Source organism: Homalodisca vitripennis, chromosome 1, assembly GCF_021130785.1.
Source record: "Homalodisca vitripennis isolate AUS2020 chromosome 1, UT_GWSS_2.1, whole genome shotgun sequence".
Lineage (NCBI taxonomy): Eukaryota > Metazoa > Arthropoda > Insecta > Hemiptera > Cicadellidae > Homalodisca > Homalodisca vitripennis.
In genome coordinates this window covers 55,301,734-55,321,440 of record NC_060207.1, presented here as the reverse complement: position 1 = coordinate 55,321,440, position 19,707 = coordinate 55,301,734, and the positions used below count along the sequence as shown (strand labels likewise).

Genomic DNA, 19,707 nt, shown 5'->3' with positions numbered 1-19,707 from the left:
ATAGAGAGGGAAACTACTGTCAGTTGTCACCGTATATTATAGCAATAGAAGTACTATCAGTTGTTTATTGTGTACTGTAGCCAGGAAAAGTACTGTCAGTTTATCACTGTATACTATAACAATGGAAGCACTATCAGTTGTTATCGTGTACTATAACCAGGAAAGTATTGTCAGACCGTCGTAAACTATAGCCCGGAAATTACTATAAGTTATCACCGTATATTATAGCAATGAAGCACTAGATCAGTTGTTATCATGTACTATAGACAGGAAAGAAACTGTCAGTTATCACCCGTATATTATAAGCAATGGAAGCCACTAATCAGTTTTTATCATGTAGGCAACTATAGCCAGGAAATACTGTCAGTTGTCACTGTATATTATAGCAATGGATAGCACTATCAGTTGTTATCGTGTACTATAGACAGGAAAGTACTGTCAGTTATCACCGTATATAGATAGCAATGGAAGCACTAAAAGTTGTTATCATGTACTATAGCCAGGAAAGTACTGTCAGTTATGTCACTGTTATATTAAATCAACGGAAGCACTATCAGTTGTTATCGTGTACGTATAGACAGAAATTACTGTCAATTATCACCGTATATTATAGCAATGGAAGCACCATCAGTTTTGTTATCGTGTACTTTTAGCCAGGAAAGTACTGTCCAGTTATCACCGTAAATTATAACAAGAGTGGAGAGCACTCTCCAGATGTTGTTATCGTTGTGTACTTAGCCAGGAAAGTATTGTCAGACCGTCGTAAAAACTATAGCCCGGGAAATTACTATCAGTTAACACCATATATTATATAAGCAAAGGGAGTACTATCACTTGTTATCATGTACTGCTAGACAGGAAAGTACTGTCAGTTATCACCGAATATTATAGCAATGGAAGCACTATCAGTTGTTATCGTGTACTATCAGACAGGAAAGTACTGTCATTGTCACTGTATATTATAGCAATGGAAGCACTATCAGTTGTTATGTGTACTATAGAGAGGAAACTAACTGTCATTTGTCACCGTATATTATAGCAATTAGAAGTACTATAAGTTGTTATTGTGTACTGTAGCCAGGAACGTATTGTCAGGAGGCCGTCGTAAACTATAGCCCGGAAATTACTATCAGTTATCACCATATATTATAGCAAAGGGAGTACTATCAGTTGTTATCATGTACTATAGACAGGAAAGTACTGTCAGTTATCACCGTATATTATAGCAATGGAAGCACTATCAGTTTTTATCGTGTACTATAGACAGGAAAGTATTGTCAGTTGTCACTGTATATTATAGCAATGGAAGCACTATCACTTGTTATCGTGTACTATAGTCCGGAAATTACTATCAGTTATCACCATATATTATAGCAAAGGGAGTATTATCAGTTGTTATCATGTACTATAGACAGGAAAGTACTGTCAGTTATCACCGTATATTATAGCAATAGAAGTACTATAAGTTGTTATCGTGTACTATAGCCAATAAAGTATTGTCACTTAATCCTTGATATACAATAGGCGGATTACCTTGGAGCACACTGATCTTCTCCAAATTACCCTATTGTAATTATTTAACTCTCAACAGTTAGAATTGTTCGGAAATTTTATTATGAGAAGGAGGAGGTTGCTTTAAGTCTTTCCATCACTCTGTAGTGGATATGATTGACGATTCATCACATTATTAATTTATATTTTTCGCTCTCATCGGCACCTACGTCCCTTAGTGTACTACATCATTGTAGTGGTGTAATAGATGATAAGTGGCTTAAGGAATATGTAAACTAGAAACTGCATCTTTGGATAAACAATTAGATCTGATCACGGGTTTTGTGCTGCAGAACTATAAAAAATTTCGACTATATAAACTGCGGTCTCTTAACGTTCAGTATAGAAGACTTGGACTATAGTACTATTGAAGTTGAAAACTTTACAATATTTTTATAGTTTCTTAATGAGTAGTTCAAGTAAATAAGTAATTGTACCAAACAAGTGCATTGAATTTAATAAATGAGTAGATAAAACAAGTTCTAAGTTGGCACCGGGATAAGACACCACAGATCACAAATAGTATACTGTTTATCCACCACGTGATCTTGTGTTGTACTAATATATTAATACTTATTCATACCTCTTTTATCTTCCGGTCATCTTTTTGCCTCGTTATAGTTGCCAAACGCGTAAATCTGAGTGAGTAAGAGTCTTAGCGTCGTTTTTGCCACTGGTCTGGAACTGAACCAGAGTTATTCCTGTTTCTTACTTTTTATTTCCTTCGTACCTGTGACGGCTCGAAACATGAGATAAATTTTACCTCGCTAATATTTTGTGTTTTTGTGAAAACTTGGGTGGAAATAGACGATGTACAAAACATATAACACATCTTCCCCAAGATTTTGTAAACATCTAATAAATTAGGAATTTTAAAGTTTGCAAAGTGAAGCCGATGTTTAGTTGTATTATTTATCATATTTTGGGTTATCTATCATTGAAAGCAACGAATCTTTGAATTATACTTGCCATATGTAAGAAAGGTTGTGAAAATGAACCAGATTCATCGAAATGTCTGATGGAAAGTTTTGTTTCAGCTGGATGACACGGCGCTTCAGCTGTACAAGGAGGGCGATTATGGTTCCTATCTCGATTTGGATGCTTCTATCAACGAGCAGCAGGAGGAGTTCGAGAACTTCCAGGCGAAGTAAGTAGACTACTCGTATATGTTGTCTGTGTTAAGTTCTAGGATGAGGTTAACCGAGAGAAGAGGAACCAGTGCATGCTAGTTTGAAAAAATTTAAAATTGCAAATCTATTTTATTATATATATATATATATATATATATATATATATATATATATATATTTATATAGGAAAATGTTTGAAAATTCTTACACAGAGAAATCTAATGCAGTCTTTCTGTTGTTGGAGTTATTTTTTAGAAGACACAAAAGCTGCATTATACAGTATGTAAGATTATATCGTTATATCCAAATAGCCCTGGGAAGTTTAGGAGGTTAAGGTTGTTAATTGTTATGCCAAGTTTAAGACCAAACAATGATTGCAATAACGAGGAGTATAAAAATTTAGATCTTGGATCGTATGGACTCCACAGCTGTATCCATGTTGTATTGGCAAAACTCTCCAAGAAATTATACTGAAATCTTTACTGAATTGGCAAAAAAGTGTCATTTCTCATTGCGGCTCTTAATATTGGAGGATCATTAAAAAATTCCTTGTTTTAATTAAAATTATAACAGTAGATTTTCGAGTACCGGTAATTGTTGATGGTAGGAAAAATCCAACGAAATAAATTAATAATTTGAATGTGTAGTGTGGGATCATAATTTACATTTCCAATGTTTTCGAATGCTATGAACAAACTTTTCTCAAGAGTTTTAATAAACTCTACAATGGACATCTCAAGGCTGCTGCGTCTACTTTGTCAGTGTTAAGATATAACAACACAGAATACAAGTAGGCTAGACAGCGTGTAATGACATCCGATTTCCGGGCGGAAGAAGCTCAGCGACCGGCACAGCAGCGAGACAGATCAGGTTGCTATGTGCATCTGACTGAAACTAACCTCCGTGCCAGGCTTGTCGGCCGATCTTTCATTTTTTTTCTAGAAATTTCTAGGATTTACTGAATTTCATAGAAAGTACTGTCTTTGACTAAGAGAAGAAACTTTGCATCATTATGAAAATTGTGGGGCAGAAATATTGTGCGTGCGGCTATAGTTCTGGGCGGCGATTCCTAGAGAGCGCTACCGTACGAACTTAGTCTTTTGTTTAAGATTGAATCTTCTATTAAATACCATTGGATGAATTAAATGTAACATGTTAGGTATATTATTTGCTTTTCTTTACTCAATGTTTGATATATTCTGAAATATATTTATACTGCGAATCATTGTTTTTTTCGTTCGTCGCTAGATAGCGCGCAATGTTTTAATTGGCTACAGGTTTTAGAACTGGATTTAATATTTTCCAATAAACTTTTGCACAGTCAAAGATACCACAGTAATATTTAGCATGTTTTGAAATTTTCCAATTCAACTCAGTGTCTACTTAGGTATTCAACAACTCCAGAATCACCTTATGGGACTTCCAGTATTAGGTCTACCAGAAATGCAACGAATCGGTCAGGGCCATTGTTATTTCGCAGTTATTGTAATTTTTGTGAGGTAATGACGGATATAACTATCATTTATTCATCATTGTATATGTACTGATGGTACAGAATCGATACAATCCTAACTAATTGCCAAACGTAGTAAATGATTTGAAGTCACTAATACGACTGCGACTGTCGAGTGATTGATGATGACACATTTAGCCTAACCTCAACGTCCACTTTACTCATAGGTCTGTCAGCTGTTTCCCGCTCGATGAGCCGCTCGGCTCAGCTGTTCTGTTGATGTAATCCGACCTGCCAACTGCTCAGCTGTCACGGGTCACGCGTTCTCTCACGGGAACCAGCCCGACTTTGCTCTGACTCTAGACGCTAATTACTGCCACCGTAACGCGAGTTGTGCTCCTGCCACTTCTTTGTCCTCCGACCTTTCTTCCGTGACGTCTCTTTATTTTCTTTGTTTTGTTTTGTCACTTCAGCGTTTTCAATGGGATGCTTTGAAAAACTAGTGTTTCGAGTTCGAACTAAATATATTTCTAAAATAAACATGAAAAGTCCAGAAGTGTGTTTCGTCTCTTTTAGAGTCATAGTTATACTCATATAATGTCTTTTTTACCAGACAAACTTAGAGCTAATTTAATAAGCCCTCTCTAACACAACCTGGGGGCCAAAGGCTTAAAGGTGACTTCCGAACCCGCTACACTGCGCAATTGGCAATATACCTGCGACATAACAAACATACATTAAAAACGAATATAATATTGTTATACAAAATATATTATCTTTGAGGTAATTTTATCACTACGGATAAGAAGCTGAGAAATCACTCATTGCACTTGGTCCTAAAAGTACCGTGCTTTGCACTAGCCTTCCATAATGACAGGATATTGAGGATGAGTAAGATTGAGGGTAGGGGTTGCCTCCTGTCAAGAACCCATGAGAAGGGATAGCAGGCAGAGTAATCTAAGTCGTCGTATTGGAAGTAGAGGTTAGCTTTGTTCCATCCTCTTACAGTAAACGTGGGTAGGGGACAGTACTCTCTCATGTTAAGGCTGAGTGCTGTATAGGTGCTCCACCCACTCCAACGCATTCTCCGCAGCAAACTAACCTATCGATCAACGTGGAAAGTCCTAGGGTAGTTTTGCGTTCTCTTAGGACAAGAAACTTTGAAATTGCACCTAGTCATATAAGAAACTTTGTGCTGCTTCCTGAGTGACAAGATATTCTGGATGGGTAAGGTTGGGGTAAGGGTCGCCTCCTGTCGAGATCCACGAGGAAACATTTATAGCATTAATCTTGTCATGTCCTCTCAGAAGAATGGGAATCAAGCTCTGAACCAGCTTCTCCAGTCAATGCAGGCAGGGGGTAGCACACCCGTATGTCTAGGCTAGCAGAAACCTTTGACATCTAGGGAACTAACACCACCAACTCCCCCATCTCTAGTCATCTCCCGCAGTAGACTGGATCTATCGAATTACCCTTGCACCCCAGAAGGGTCAATACCTCGACATTTGCGGATAGTGATGTGTCGCTCCTGAACATCCATAAGGTTGCCCAGAGTTAAATGACACATCAGTGTTTTCTCTGCTTTGTGGGTTCTAATGGGAGATATAAACCAGCCAGACGTAAACTCTCATGGGATTTCCAGCCCCTGCTGGGTATCATCCTCCTAGGGAGTTAGCAGCAATTAGAAAATCGTAGTCGGATGGCAAGTGCAAGTAAGAATGAATAATGAATGAACAATGGATGTGTGGAATAGATAAAATGTCAAAGACAGGTAATTGCGATATAAATTACGCTTGATATATGCATTGTTAACATGTGTCAACAGCAGTACATATAAATTGAAAAAACCCTATTTATACCCAATATCTCGATATCCTGTACATCCATTGAATTGTCCAGATGTAAGTGACATGTCGATTGTTCTTTGTATTCATAGTAGATTCAACTGGAAGGTATAAATCAGACAGAAGTGAGCTCTTATGGGATTTCTTTGAGGTAATACAAGCAGTCACGTTTTCACTTGATTTTTAAAGCAACACAACGGTTCCAAAGTTTTATTCAAACATTTTTATCTGCTTTCCTTAACTCTGCTTTTGGTGTGGACCTCAAATTGAAAGACTGTTGACAAGAACACGCACTCTATACTGTTTAATTGTTTCCTCAAGGGACACTAGTACGGCGTTCCTTCCGAGATAGAGTTGGAAGATTTGTACAATCCCTGTTTCTTCATCGGAAATATTGAATAATAAAACTTTCCGTTCTAAAAGTGAGCAGCCCTCCAACTCCAGAGAGCAGCTCAGCGAGGCGAAGTACAGGCCAGGCCGCGCTGCCACACGACCGCGACCGGTTCTGTAATAATTAACCTCGCCTGATGTAATACAGCGATTGTCTACTGGACCTGGACCTGGAGACTGGAGCTCAACTGCATCTCCGTTTTATGTTCGGTACATTCATTCCATATTTTAACATTAGATAGGGCAAAGATATTTCAATATGCAAAAGAACAACTCCCTTATGGGGTAACCGAAAGGATTTCAGAAGTTTGGAATTTCCTAAAATAACAAAAATTAAACTTTATTTGGGAGAAACTTTAACTAACTCATAATAAAGGTGTACGCCATTTTCAGAAAATTGCGTTGTTTTCTGAGAAATGTCTTCAGGCGTAATTAGCAGTGACCCTTAAAAGGAAGCTATGAAGAACTGAGGAATTAAGTTTGTCCTGAAATCAATTTGCATTTAATCTTTAACATCATTGATTTTAGATTTCTTATGGTGGAATGTTGAAGAGACTTAGAAAGTTGGCAAATTGTCCTCTGGGAAGAGTAAATACCTACTTTAATCCGAAGGTTTGCTACGTTAGAATTAAAAAGTGCCTCAAAAAGAAAAGAAAAAGGAAGGCAGAAAAATCCAAGATTGGTTCTCCGTGGAACACTCAGGTGTACAAAGTTCAATCATAAAATTGAACTTGACTTGGTTCGGCTAAGCATGTTTATTAAGAAGTCATTTTCTCAAAGTACTTGGAGAACCAGCTGAGAATTGGTTACAGACAACTTGTGCGAAAAGCGTCTAAATAAGAAAGGCAAAAATCAGACACGACCAAAACACTGAGGTGAAGTCCAACTTCATACTATTTAGTGATCTCTTTGAATCATTATCAATGAAGTATATTTGATAAAGAATAAAGATAATGGGTATGGGTTACCTAACCCTTTGGGTAATTTATATCAAACCCCTTCACCCCTGGAATAGTAGCTAAAGAAAGAGATCTTACTAGCTTCATTATTCCAATATAAATCGCCTTATCGTCCTTGGATAACAATACAGATTTGTTACTTCTGTTTTATAAATTGTTACAGTAGTTCTAGAGCTGGAAGTGATAGTGTGAAAATTACTTACAAAATGTACTTGTCTCCCAGTTAGGTTCCAGTTGTCTCTTATCTCATTAAAAATTGAATTTAACGTTTCATGGTGTGCCCTTTTATTACTCTTTGAGAAATGTGTTGCCCCATGATTCTGAAGCACGGACTAAATCTTCAATAAACGACCTGTCCCTTGCCTGTAATCAACGAGTGCAAATCGTATGTTAGCAGGATCATTAAGTACGCTCGGGTGGTGTGGGAGAGTGCGAATTAAGAGATAATGACAGAGCGAGTACGGGCAATCTTTCTGGAGAACTGCTCTGTGTCACTCCGTCATTAATACATGTTTATGTTACTTTAGTAGACTTGATCACTTCTCTGTTTATGGCAAGGGGCTGATCCGAACTGACTTTAGACTGAGTTGTGTTGTAGAGCAGTTCTTGGAGATCCAATATTCTGCTGAATTATCATTATATCAAATACCCTTTTACCGATGATGTTTTTACTGTTGTGAACGTTACCTCAAAATTATATTTAAAAAATATACATACATTTATTAACACAACACGAGAATATTCGTACAGTCGTTTTTGTTCTTAAAACCAGATGACAATACAGACTTGTATGTAAAATTACTTTTTACGTAGTCGTAGCGCCAATAGGGCGAGGACAGGAAACCACAGGGCACCAAGGGGGTATATATTGTGATGAATTAACATAATGATTAACACATTCGAAGAACTGAGTTTACTTTAGCGCCCTCTTGCTAATTCAAACCACATTAAAGTCATCTCATTGGAATAAGTTGACTGAATGTTTACTGTAACAATTCGACAGCTTACTAACTAACGCTGACGTGTTGTATCCAATTATACAGTAGTCTTCCCCCAGGGCTCATATCTCGTATGTTATGGTACATGGACATTGACCACGGGGTTAACTGGGCTGAGTATGTCGTTACTCCTACTTACCTGTGACATGCTCCTGTCATGGGATCTTATTTTATTCCCTTTCAAAATGAGACCCCACATCTTTTTACTTTACTGGCCACTCTATCAATATCTATTTAACTCTTCACCCCCCCCCTCCTAAGAGAGGGTGTCTGAAAATTGATCGGCACCGCGAGTATGGTCTTGGGAGTGCCCAACGTCCAGGGGGAAACAGACCTCTCCTGGCGGTGGGCTCTGTGAATTCGTTCTGCCGATGGGTCGCTTTGGCGGTCAGGAGTCAGCCGCTTGATCAGTCGGAGTGCGAAATGGACGCAGAGGTCGGACAGGGAGGGGAAACAGAGACCAGCCTCAGAGAAATGAGTTAAGACGTTTTGTACCCGAGGTACCCGTTCCCGGTTAATCCGATCTGTTCCTTGTCGTGCTAAGCGATGGTAAAATGTTATGTATTGTGCAAATAAACGTTCTGAGGAGAAGGAAAACCCCTTCAAAAAGAGCGTCTTGATTGATCGCTCCTCTAAGGATGGGACCGCCAACCCACTGGGGTCAAACGAGAAATGCAAAAAAGTGAAATACAGGGCTTTTATGAAACCTACCTAAAACTGGAAAGAGATCATTCACTGTCATCCCAAGACACTGCGAATAATATTTAACCAAAATAATGTGTATCTAAAGTAATTTGGATCTGTTGAAAACAACGGACAAATTGGCCTGTTTTCAGAAAAAGATAAAACATTTTTTCCATTGGTCTATTGTTCATATAATTTGTCAAAGAGTTACAAAAGAAAACTATAGGTTATATACCCTTTGATCCATTACTTTTTATCATTCTAAACTTTTAAAATAGCTGTTTATTATCAGGAGTTTGGTTGAACAGAAAACTATGAAATATTTTCATTTATTTGTAAATAAAGTCACAGCCAATCTTATTTCATGCTCAAGTGTGTGGCTATTTGGACAGTTCCAATCAAAGACAATAAAAACCCTGCCGTTTGATTGCAGTAGAACTAAGACCAGTCAGCAGAATCCATTAGGCACGAGCTATGCCACACCAACGATGGTTTCTGGGTTTGGCCGTTGGATAGCGTTATGAGTTTTATACAATCTCTGGAGATCCTCTTCACTATTGAAAAGGAAAAGGAAGGTTATAATGTTTTATTGAGTCCTATAAATCTTATCCAATGCCAGTATTACCATAGAATGTTCTGTGCATGAAGGCTGCTCATGAACAATCTCGACGTGGTGTCTGGGCCCATGTGGGGCGGGGCATTAATTATCCTGAATTAACCCTGGATGTTACATGAGTTACAATACATGCCTGGCAGTGTTCAGTTGAAATCAAATAAATTATAAGCTCAAATTATCAAAACTATCACCATTTCACTAACAGATGTTAATAATGTTGATTTCCAGTCCCTAGCTGAGAAAGTAATTTCAACAAATACACGGATAGTTACATTATTTAACCTATCTAACAACATTATAATGTGCGAGTACCTACTTTATAAAGTGAGTTAAAAAATGTAACCACCCTATTGGAACTGGTATAGAAATAATAATATATATTTGAAGCGATTCAAAATAGTGGTGTATGTATCTTAACATCGTTAATCATAACGTGAGCAGAGTCAAAACGATATTGTCATAACTAGTAAAATAATAACATGTTTACAATAAAAATTCATGTGCGCTAAATACCTATTACAAATTAACCATAAGTACACAAAATAATGAAGTTTTTTCTACAAATTTAATGAAAATGAGAAAAATTAAATGCAAAAGAAGAATTAGAAATTTTCTTAAGATAACTATAAAGTCAAGATTCTCTAAATATTCTAAATTCAAATTTAAAGAACGAATCAAATCCAATTTCTAGAAAATTTAAACATTTTAAGTAGAAAAACTTGACATTTACAATTAGGTATACAAAATACAAATTTAACATTCCAGTATTTTGCCTTTTTTCATATTGTGACTATGAAGATAACAATTTTCAAATCGAGGATAATTATTTCCTTTTATAGTAATTACAAATTTGGAATTTATATATTAATGTCACATCAAAGGTGAGGTTTACAAACCTTTTACTTTTAGATAGATACCTCCAGATGTCTAACGGATCAAATTGAACGGACAAAGACTTGTTTATTCTTTGAAAGAAATTGTATTTTTATTGTTCATGACTTAATTACTTCAGTAATTCTTCGTGCCGGTTATTTGTAGATTTCAATAGACTTAATAAGCGCAAAAAGATCAATCACACTGTTATTCACTGTACTTTCCCCGAGAAATCGAATTATTCAAAATTTTGAGAAGTGTTTTATACCACTGCAAGATAGTTATCGGTCCCACATATTTTACCTCATCGCTGAGGTATAAAATAAGGGTGAAAGATTTCTTCTTAGGAAACTCGTATTTGAACATTTATCTTTAAAGAACCAAGAATCAGTTTGCCTTGTATAAGCACACAACCTGGTTCTTTAAATCGATGGAAGAATGTTCTCTTGATTCCGATATCGTTTCGACATGTTTTAACTCTTTCGAAACACTCACATTAAATTTCGATCTCCACAAAAATTATCGCGGCTGACGGTCGATTTCTTATAGGAAATTCCTCTGTCGATTTCAAGACACAGCAACTTGTGTGCTTACTTAATGCAAATTGCCTTTTGGCTTATAGAATATTGTGTTTTCCTCGAATAGGTAAATTGGTTTGTTTCCATCGAAATTAATTGGAAACAAGATGTAAGAAACAAAGTGGTAGGCGAGGAATTGGTTGATCTAATTTTTGTTGTTTATTATACAAAAGACGATAATTTGAAACTTATAAGTAAGTACAATGTACACGTATATCTTGCCACAACATGTGCATTTATAAATTAATAAATTTTAAAATAACACAGTTGTCATTAATCTATCGAGTTTATGTAAATGCGGACTTGTCACTGGCATATTTAGGCTTAGTATTCATTCATACGTATGGTGCCCACTAAACTACGTGGTCATGAAACTTCTCTATGGTGTCTTACAGAATTCTAAGTACTCCACGGTGTAAACGAGAAAAAAAATGGGCCGAAGCAGTTTCATTTAGAGCCGCGTTTGGTTTTGGTATGCAGATGTGATAATACGTATAATGAAGTGCTAGTCAAGGCCGCCAAACCACAGCTGTATGCCTACTAATATATCTCGCGTGCAGTATATTCTGTGCTATAGCGGATGTCATAATTTACCTGCCTAAAATACCAATTAGAATAAACACTTGACGGGGACGTATTATTTTAAAGTTACTTTCCATCCAACATGATATTGATTATGCAAATGGAAGTAGGCTAAACAGGTGTTATGGCAGTGTGGAAATATTACTCTTTGGTATTGCCTCATTTTGTTCCACGAGTAGTTTCTTCACCGCTTTGTAAATTTACGTTCTTTTGTTTGTTTTGGTTTCGGTAATCCTTATCAGTTGGTATAATGATAAAAGCTTGTTAGCAACAGATTGTTATTGTTCACTTTGCCCACTTTTGCGTCACTTTTACAAGAGTAAAAAGTATCCGCACATTTTTACAGAGCACATGTTGTAAGATTCTTAATTATTGGTCTTTTATTTGAAAATTAAAAAACTCCTACAGCAAATTCTTTATGTAAAATCAAACAAAACATTAATTTTAGGATTGTTAATCTGTTTATGGATATTTTGCAGTGATTTGTACTTAATAAAAATGTGTAATTCTGTTTCAGTCGGAAGAACTCTATCGTACTGCGAACACAACTATCAGTGCGTGTTCACACAATCATTGGTGAGTGCAGTTTTACGTTTATTTTATTGTTCTAAAATAATCAGTTTTGATTTATTTTCTCTTGCAGTATTTATACAAGAATCAAAATCGAATTATGAAGCTTTCAAAAGAAAAATGATTAATGACAGATTGTTCAGGTTTCAATCGTAATTTAGCTTGTACATATTTTTCGATTGGAACTGTTTGTATCTATCGGCACAGTTGCAAGGTTATGTAAATGTTAAGCTACACAGAACGAACAACAATAAGTATATTGACATGGATTTTAGATTATTTAAATGAAAATGTATATCAAACATGAAACGCTGACAAATCTATAAAAACACTTCGTAGATTATTAAATTCCAAGTATTACCGAATATATTGTGTGATATGTTTATTTTTACGAGTGGTTATTACCAGCACGTTTTCTGTGATACATCCATGTGATAGGTGTCGAAAACGTGACATTCTCAGAATCCGTCTAAAAAGGAATTTGACAGCTAACATACCTGTGTGAACGCCTGCCATATTAATGACGTCATAGCTGAAGACCCGACTATGTTGAAAACTCTTTCTGACATACCTGCTGAGTATTTTCTTAGGGTAATTCCCAAAATCAGAGTTCCCTGTCAGGTACAGGGCTGAAATATGCGGTATATTTGGTGAAAGTCGTGTGGGACATTGTCCTGCCAGTTTCACAGCATTACCGCCTCACCACCAACATGCCACCAATACTACCAAAATACAAAATATATGATTTTAGTTACAAAAATACGTACTCCACCTGTTTTATTTTTAATGTATTTTATTCCTTAACCTGCGCCATTTACAAAATACTGGTATTAAAAGAGGAACATTTTAGGAATAAAATAAAATTAGTACATCACCATAAAGACAAATAATGTCGTCCTTTTTAATGATTTTAATGAAGATACACAGGTGGAAGCATATGGTGAAAAGATGAGGACTTTTAAGAAAATACGCGTTTCTTTACGTGGGAAACATACGGGTTTCACCGATAGTAGTTGTGACCAAAAATATGTACTTTCAGTGTGTGCATGGCTGCAGCACTCTTGTCTATTTGTCATATTGAGAGTAAAGAAATGTGTTTCTCATATGTTTGTGATTCGGAGGATCTCCTTAAAGTTTTAAACAAGGAAGATACTCTCGCTTCTTCGAATTTATATTCAATACTCCCACTTCATCAGAAGTTTAAAAATGTATTTTAAACCTTTCGAAATATTGGTAAGTAGCTAAAATGTTTATATTTTCTTACGATCACTGAAGAATGCGTTCTTTTATTGAATGCGGACTTTTATTGAAATAGAGAGATTGTGAGAAATATACATGTATATATATATATATATATATATATATATATATATATATATATATATATATATATAATTTATTTCAATAAACATTGAATCGCAAAAAGTACTTGCTCCGCCGGGACTCGAACCCGGATCTCTCACTTGCCGGGTGAATGTGCTACCATTACACCACAGAGCCCTCACTTTTTACGATTCAATTATTTTGTATTTGGCCGTTTCTTTCACATATGTGTTTAAATAACCAAACTAACATATGATCGGAAGACCGAATACGTGTCAAATGACTTCTATTTACATTCATTAAATTTGTATAAATGGCAATAGCCGAATTTAATTTATTTCAATAAACATTGAATCGCAAAAAGTACTTGCTCCACCGGGACTCGAACCCGGATCTCTCACTTGCCGGGTGAATGTGCTACCATTACACCACAATCTATATATAGAGAGATAGATAGATAAGCAAAATTTTAATTGATTTTTTTTTTATAAAAAAAACACGTATGTTATGAAACAAAAAGACGAGCTACTTGTTCGTCTGTTAGTGTAATGATACCAAATTTGTGACCTTTTACTTTTGATGTATATTTCACTATAATCTTCGTAAGAGTAACATGGTTATCAAAAGAGGAGAATACTATTCTGACTCACTCTTGACACTGTCGCCTTCTGCTGGAGCCTGGATCGCGCGGGACCTTGCTATTGTCTCCGCTGGACAAGGACACCAGGGGGCGCCTCCATCCTTCTTGACCTCATCACTCGTTCTGGTTCTGTATTCAGACCAGTGCAATCTCTGTCTGGGTCAAAACTGTCAATTTAAAAGTTGATCATTTGATAACGGACTCGGGAATATCTGTTGTACATCGGATGATATAGTTATTCCAGTAAGTGTCATACTGCTCCAAAGAGCTATGTACTCACGTGCCGCAACATCCGGGTACAGCGTCACTGTCACAAGCAACAATGAAATAATGGAAATGCAGTCGCGGCTCGCCTTTCTAGGAACACTGCTACAGTAATGTCCTCATGAGCAGAACAGGTCCGGGCCAGTTATAGCTCCACATATCACCGACTCTGCGGCCTCTAGGACTGGGGTTGACATGATAACCTACTCAAATACTGCGGCTGGTAAATATCATGCGGTAGAAGTTTATGAGGGGGCCTAAACAAACATTTATTGTCTCACGGTATAGGATGGTTGGTAGTTGCATCTCATTTTACTCTTTTGAAATGTGAATCTTTTTTGCTCGATAACGAGGAAATAATAGTAAATTTAATGGATTTGTAAACTTACTTATAGTCACATACACGGCAACCGTATAATGCATCCATAATACTTATAGTACATACAGCCTAACTGTTGTACCTGTAATACACATAGACTGAGCTGTTTACTTGAGATTGTTCATGCAAACTCAGCGAAGCCTGTTTACGCGATACGTGGTGTAGGGTAATCTTGCATTGTATTAAGAAGAGCTTGCAATATCTAATCTAATAAAGCCAACCAGTGCACAGTAAATATTCATTACACTGAACTCTTAGAATTTAAATGCCAGAGAATATTGATTGGTTGTTTCAAAACCCCCAGAGCTTAATAACTTGGTATTATTCACAAAGAAACTCAAAATATTATTACAGAGTGGTCCATATATTCGTTTCAGAACACGGTAATGACAATTTTACTAGCACGGGGGACATATAAGTTCGCACAGTTATCTCATTGGAGTATTTTAATGTATTGATTGATTCCTAGACACATGGTACTATTTCTGTAACAGAGAGCTCAATAATTATAATTAAACCTCTGTCGAGTTTTCCCCTTTCCAAAAAATTACAAAAGATCAAACTTTGATCAAGCAAATCTCCAATTCCTTAGCGGAACTACTCGTCGTTAGCGTTGAGGAAACCCCGCCGGTTTCTTGACTCAATGAATCACAAGATTCACGCAAGTAAAGAGTCGAGATGGAAGCCACTATCGGAGCACGGTGATTCGTTCTGAGCCATTTCCGGCGAGTTGATTGTCGCCATCACGACCGGGCTTCTCCTGTCGGCACGGCGACGACAGTGCCGCAGTACGGCACGTGAAAGTGAGGCCTATTTCCAGCAGCACGACACGGCATCGAGCTAACAAGCCTTCTGGGCACTCGCCTACATTTAGAAATGTTTGGTCTCTATTCACTGAATCTTCGAGTTGATGACTCGCTATAAAGTGGACTCTGTGTCCCGTGACGGATTGACACTGTCAGTTCGGTTCTGGCTCCGTGGAGTACGGGCAAACCTTTCAACAGAGAAGTGAGAATCACATTTGTTTGGTGGCTCCAACAGAAGTTGTAGGAATAATGACTTGATATTGTTGTAGATTATTCGTTGTCGGCAAAAAAAATTGGTTATATTGAAAAAGTAAGGGAGATTTTCAAATTTGGGTGGATATTACACTTGCACGAGGTCAACGTCAGAAACGAAAGATCTAAGGTTCATATTTTAAGATGCTAATTTTTTATTGTTTTTTAATTAAATATACAATCCCTTATTAAATATAAAATTGATTCTGAGGTAGTAAATTATAGAACTTTAATATGACGCATTACGCTACGTTTGTTGTAACTTACGATTGCCAAAAAAATGTAACCCCTAAACGTGGTTTTCCACTTTTATTTAAGTGAGTTTATTTAAAAACTGATATTTTAGGGCATTCGATCAAACCACTGTTAACTTGCCTATATGTGAATGGAATTAATTCATTGAATTCAGTATTCTTGTCTCAGATGCTATTGCACATCACAATAAAATTTTTCCGCATGCTTTTATGACAAACAAATTTTCAATGTTGATGATTTAGACACAGACGAGTACAACGAACCAGCTTTTACTTAATAATCGGACACGAGTTTTCGTTATATACCAAGAAACATTTAATTAATTGGCAGTATCAACTGATAGGCAATTCTTGACAGAGAGTAATTAGTAATATACAATAAGAAACATATTTACCCGAAACAATCCCATTTAAAACAACAACAAACAAGGAAGTAATGTAGGGATTTCCATGTTTGACTGATGGAGTGCGTGTGGTGTTTTCGCATGGTTTAAAAAAATCGTTCTTGGAGTAAATGGCTGTCTAGCGGTGGTAGGATCGCGGGTGTAGCGTGTGGCCGTTCTCCGTCAGTGTGTACAATCTGATTTGATAAAGCAAGAAGCCACGGCAAGACACACACTACTTGCAGTGTGTAGTTTTTTAAGGGTGAGTAGAGGAGATTTGGCCATATCACCATTAGTTATCGCGGTTGTAGGGTATTGCCGTTGTACATTAGTTATACAATCTCATTTATAAAGAAGCAACGACCAAGACACACGCGCTATACGTAGAATGAAATTAGGGGTAACTATGATAAGACCCGAGATGAATTATCAGTAGCACGATCTTTGGCGTGTCTGGTTGAAGTTCTTTCTCCCAGTAGTATAACAGTATAACACTAAGTTTCGTGGTGAGCTTCCTCGTGCTCCACCTTCGTTAGTTCGGGTGTGACGTGTTGCAGTGACATCATTCTCTCCAGTCTCAGTGGCAGTCCATTGCTACAATTTTTAGTTTTTTTAATTGTATTAGGGTTTTGCACCTGAAGAATAGGGTGGATTTCAATGTTCGAAATGTAGTGTTGCGTTTTCTTTCTTGAAATTTCTTATTTAGAATTTCAGAGTTCGTTGAACTATTCTAAAACTGAAAATTTCGTCTCCCAACTGTCTATTCACAGTGCGAACCTTTGTGTTTGTTCTGTACAATGCTGATTCCGATCAATTCTGGACAGGACAAGATTGCCGCAACTGACTCGGATTTGAAATCCGATTGACCGCAGCCTTCCTTTCACTCTCTCAGATCGAAATTGTTCTAGTCTATGCTTCCACATGTTTATTTACTTCTATCTTCCCATATGTTTATTTACTGACCGTAGTAAGTATTTTAGTGGTCATCTCGACTTCAGTTCCCCGTGTCCAATTAGTAAAACAAGCATGTTTTGCAGAAGTGTCAAACCCATCATTATTGGGGACTTCGTAGAAACCGAATAGAATACGAGTGCCGAAATATCAATGACGGCATTGTCACCGCATGAATGGAGCACTGACACATACGGCGAGACAATGGGTGGACTATTGCGGCAGGCCTTGTGTAAGAGATACAGCTCCACGTAAGCCACCTAGACGTAAGTGAAGCCACGCAACCGCATGTAAATCCTCCCCTGACACAAAACGTCACACTAATTCTGTCTGTCCCACCGACTGCCTCTACGCGATCGATCCAGTTTGCGCCTGTTGGAATCTAAGACTGCAATCTTCATTTATTGCTATACATCACTCATTCATTTTTTAACATAAGAAGAATTTACAATACCTCCATGGAAAGCTAAACTATCAACTCTAACAACATTAGCTGGTTGCATTAATTAGAGTTGTTCAAACAATGAGGAGCCTTGATTATTTAAAATATTTGTGATCAAAGAATTTATTATAATTTTGATAATTCCCTGTGCCAGAATCATACGCTCACGCCCCGCACAGTATCCGCGCATAGTTGGAAATATGATTTTTAAGCAGCTTTATCGCTAGGGTGTAATTATTCGCTTCTTTCGTCGGTCAACATTTACAAACGAGAGCCGGCTAGACATTCCACAGGAGTGGCCAGGCCGTTGCCGCGTCTCTATGCTGAACAGAGACAGCCAGAATGATTCATGTGGTGATGATTTACAACACGATTGAACTGAGATGGACTGAGACAGCATTAGACAGTATCTTATAAGAGTCTCACTTGCGTGGTGAGGCGGGGTGTAGGCGCGTCACCTGAACCTTTACTGGTATTGTCTGCACGTGAATCCAGACAGCATTGGACAGTATCTTATAAGAGTCTCACTTGCGTGGCGAGGCGAGGTGTGGGCGCGTCACCTGAACCTTCACTGGTATTGTCTGCACGTGAATCCAGACAGCATTGGACAGTATCTTATAAGAGTCTCACTTGCGTGGTGAGGCGAGGTGTGGGCGCGTCACCTGAACCTTCACTGGTATTGTCTGCACGTGAATCCAGACAGCATTGGACATTATCTTATAAGAGTCTCACTTGCATGGCGAGGCGAAGTGTGGGCGCGTCACCTGAACCTTCACTGGTATTGTCTGCACGTGAATCCAGACAGCAGTGGACAGTATCTTAGAAGAGTCTCACTTGCATGGCGAGGCGAGGTGTGGGCGCGTCACCTGAACCTTCACTGGTATTGTCTGCACGTGAATCCAGACTGCATTGGACAGTATATTATAAGAGTCTCACTTGCATGGCGAGCCGAGGTGTGGGCGCGTCACCTGAACCTTCACTGGTATTGTCTGCACGTGAATCCAGACAGCATTGGACAGTATCTTATAAGAGTCTCACTTGCATGGCGAGCCGAGGTGTGGGCGCGTCACCTGAACCTTCACTGGTATTGTCTGCACGTGAATCCAGACAGCAGTGGACAGTATCTTAGAAGAGTCTCACTTGCATGGCGAGGCGAGGTGTGGGCGCGTCACCTGAACCTTCACTGGTATTGTCTGCACGTGAATCCAGACAGCATTGGACAGTATCTTATAAGAGTCTCACTTGCATGGCGAGCCGAGGTGTGGGCGCGTCACCTGAACCTTCACTGGTATTGTCTGCACGTGAATCCAGACAGCAGTGGACAGTACCTTAGAAGAGTCTCACTTGCATGGCGAGGCGAGGTGTGGACGCGTCACCTGAACCTTCACTGGTATTGTCTGCACGCGAATCCAGACAGCATTGGACAGTATCTTATAAAAGTCTCACTTGCGTGGTGAGGCGAGGTGTGTGGGCGCGTCACCTGAACCTTCACTGGTATTGTCTGCACGTGAATCCAGACAGCAGTGGACAGTATCTTAGAAGAGTCTCACTTGCGTGGTGAGGCGAGGTGTGGGCGCGTCACCTGAACCTTCACTGGTATTGTCTGCACGTGAATCCAGACAGCAGTGGACAGTATCTTATAAGAGTCTCACTTGCGTGGTGAGGCGAGGTGTGGGCGCGCCACCTGAACCTTCACTGGTATTGTCTGGCCACGGACTATATGAATGTATGTCACAAACCATTTAGTATAATGTATTTATATTTTTATCAAACACTCTCAGGGTA

General features: G+C 38.0%; 1 protein-coding gene across 12 annotated transcripts in view; it reads left to right on the top strand.

Moving 5' to 3' along the window:
- The window catches only part of LOC124361680 (FH1/FH2 domain-containing protein 3), a 178,396-nt gene that overhangs the window by 102,651 nt on the left and 56,038 nt on the right, over positions 1–19,707 (top strand). For all 12 annotated transcript variants that reach the window (XR_006922390.1, XR_006922389.1, XR_006922393.1 and 9 more), the window contains 2 exons: positions 2,589–2,698; positions 12,176–12,234. Coding sequence is in view for 9 of the 12 variants with exons in the window: in XM_046815671.1 (XP_046671627.1) it covers positions 2,589–2,698; positions 12,176–12,234 (169 nt within the window). In the remaining 3 variants the exon portion in view is untranslated. The remainder of the gene's footprint in view (positions 1–2,588; positions 2,699–12,175; positions 12,235–19,707) is intronic.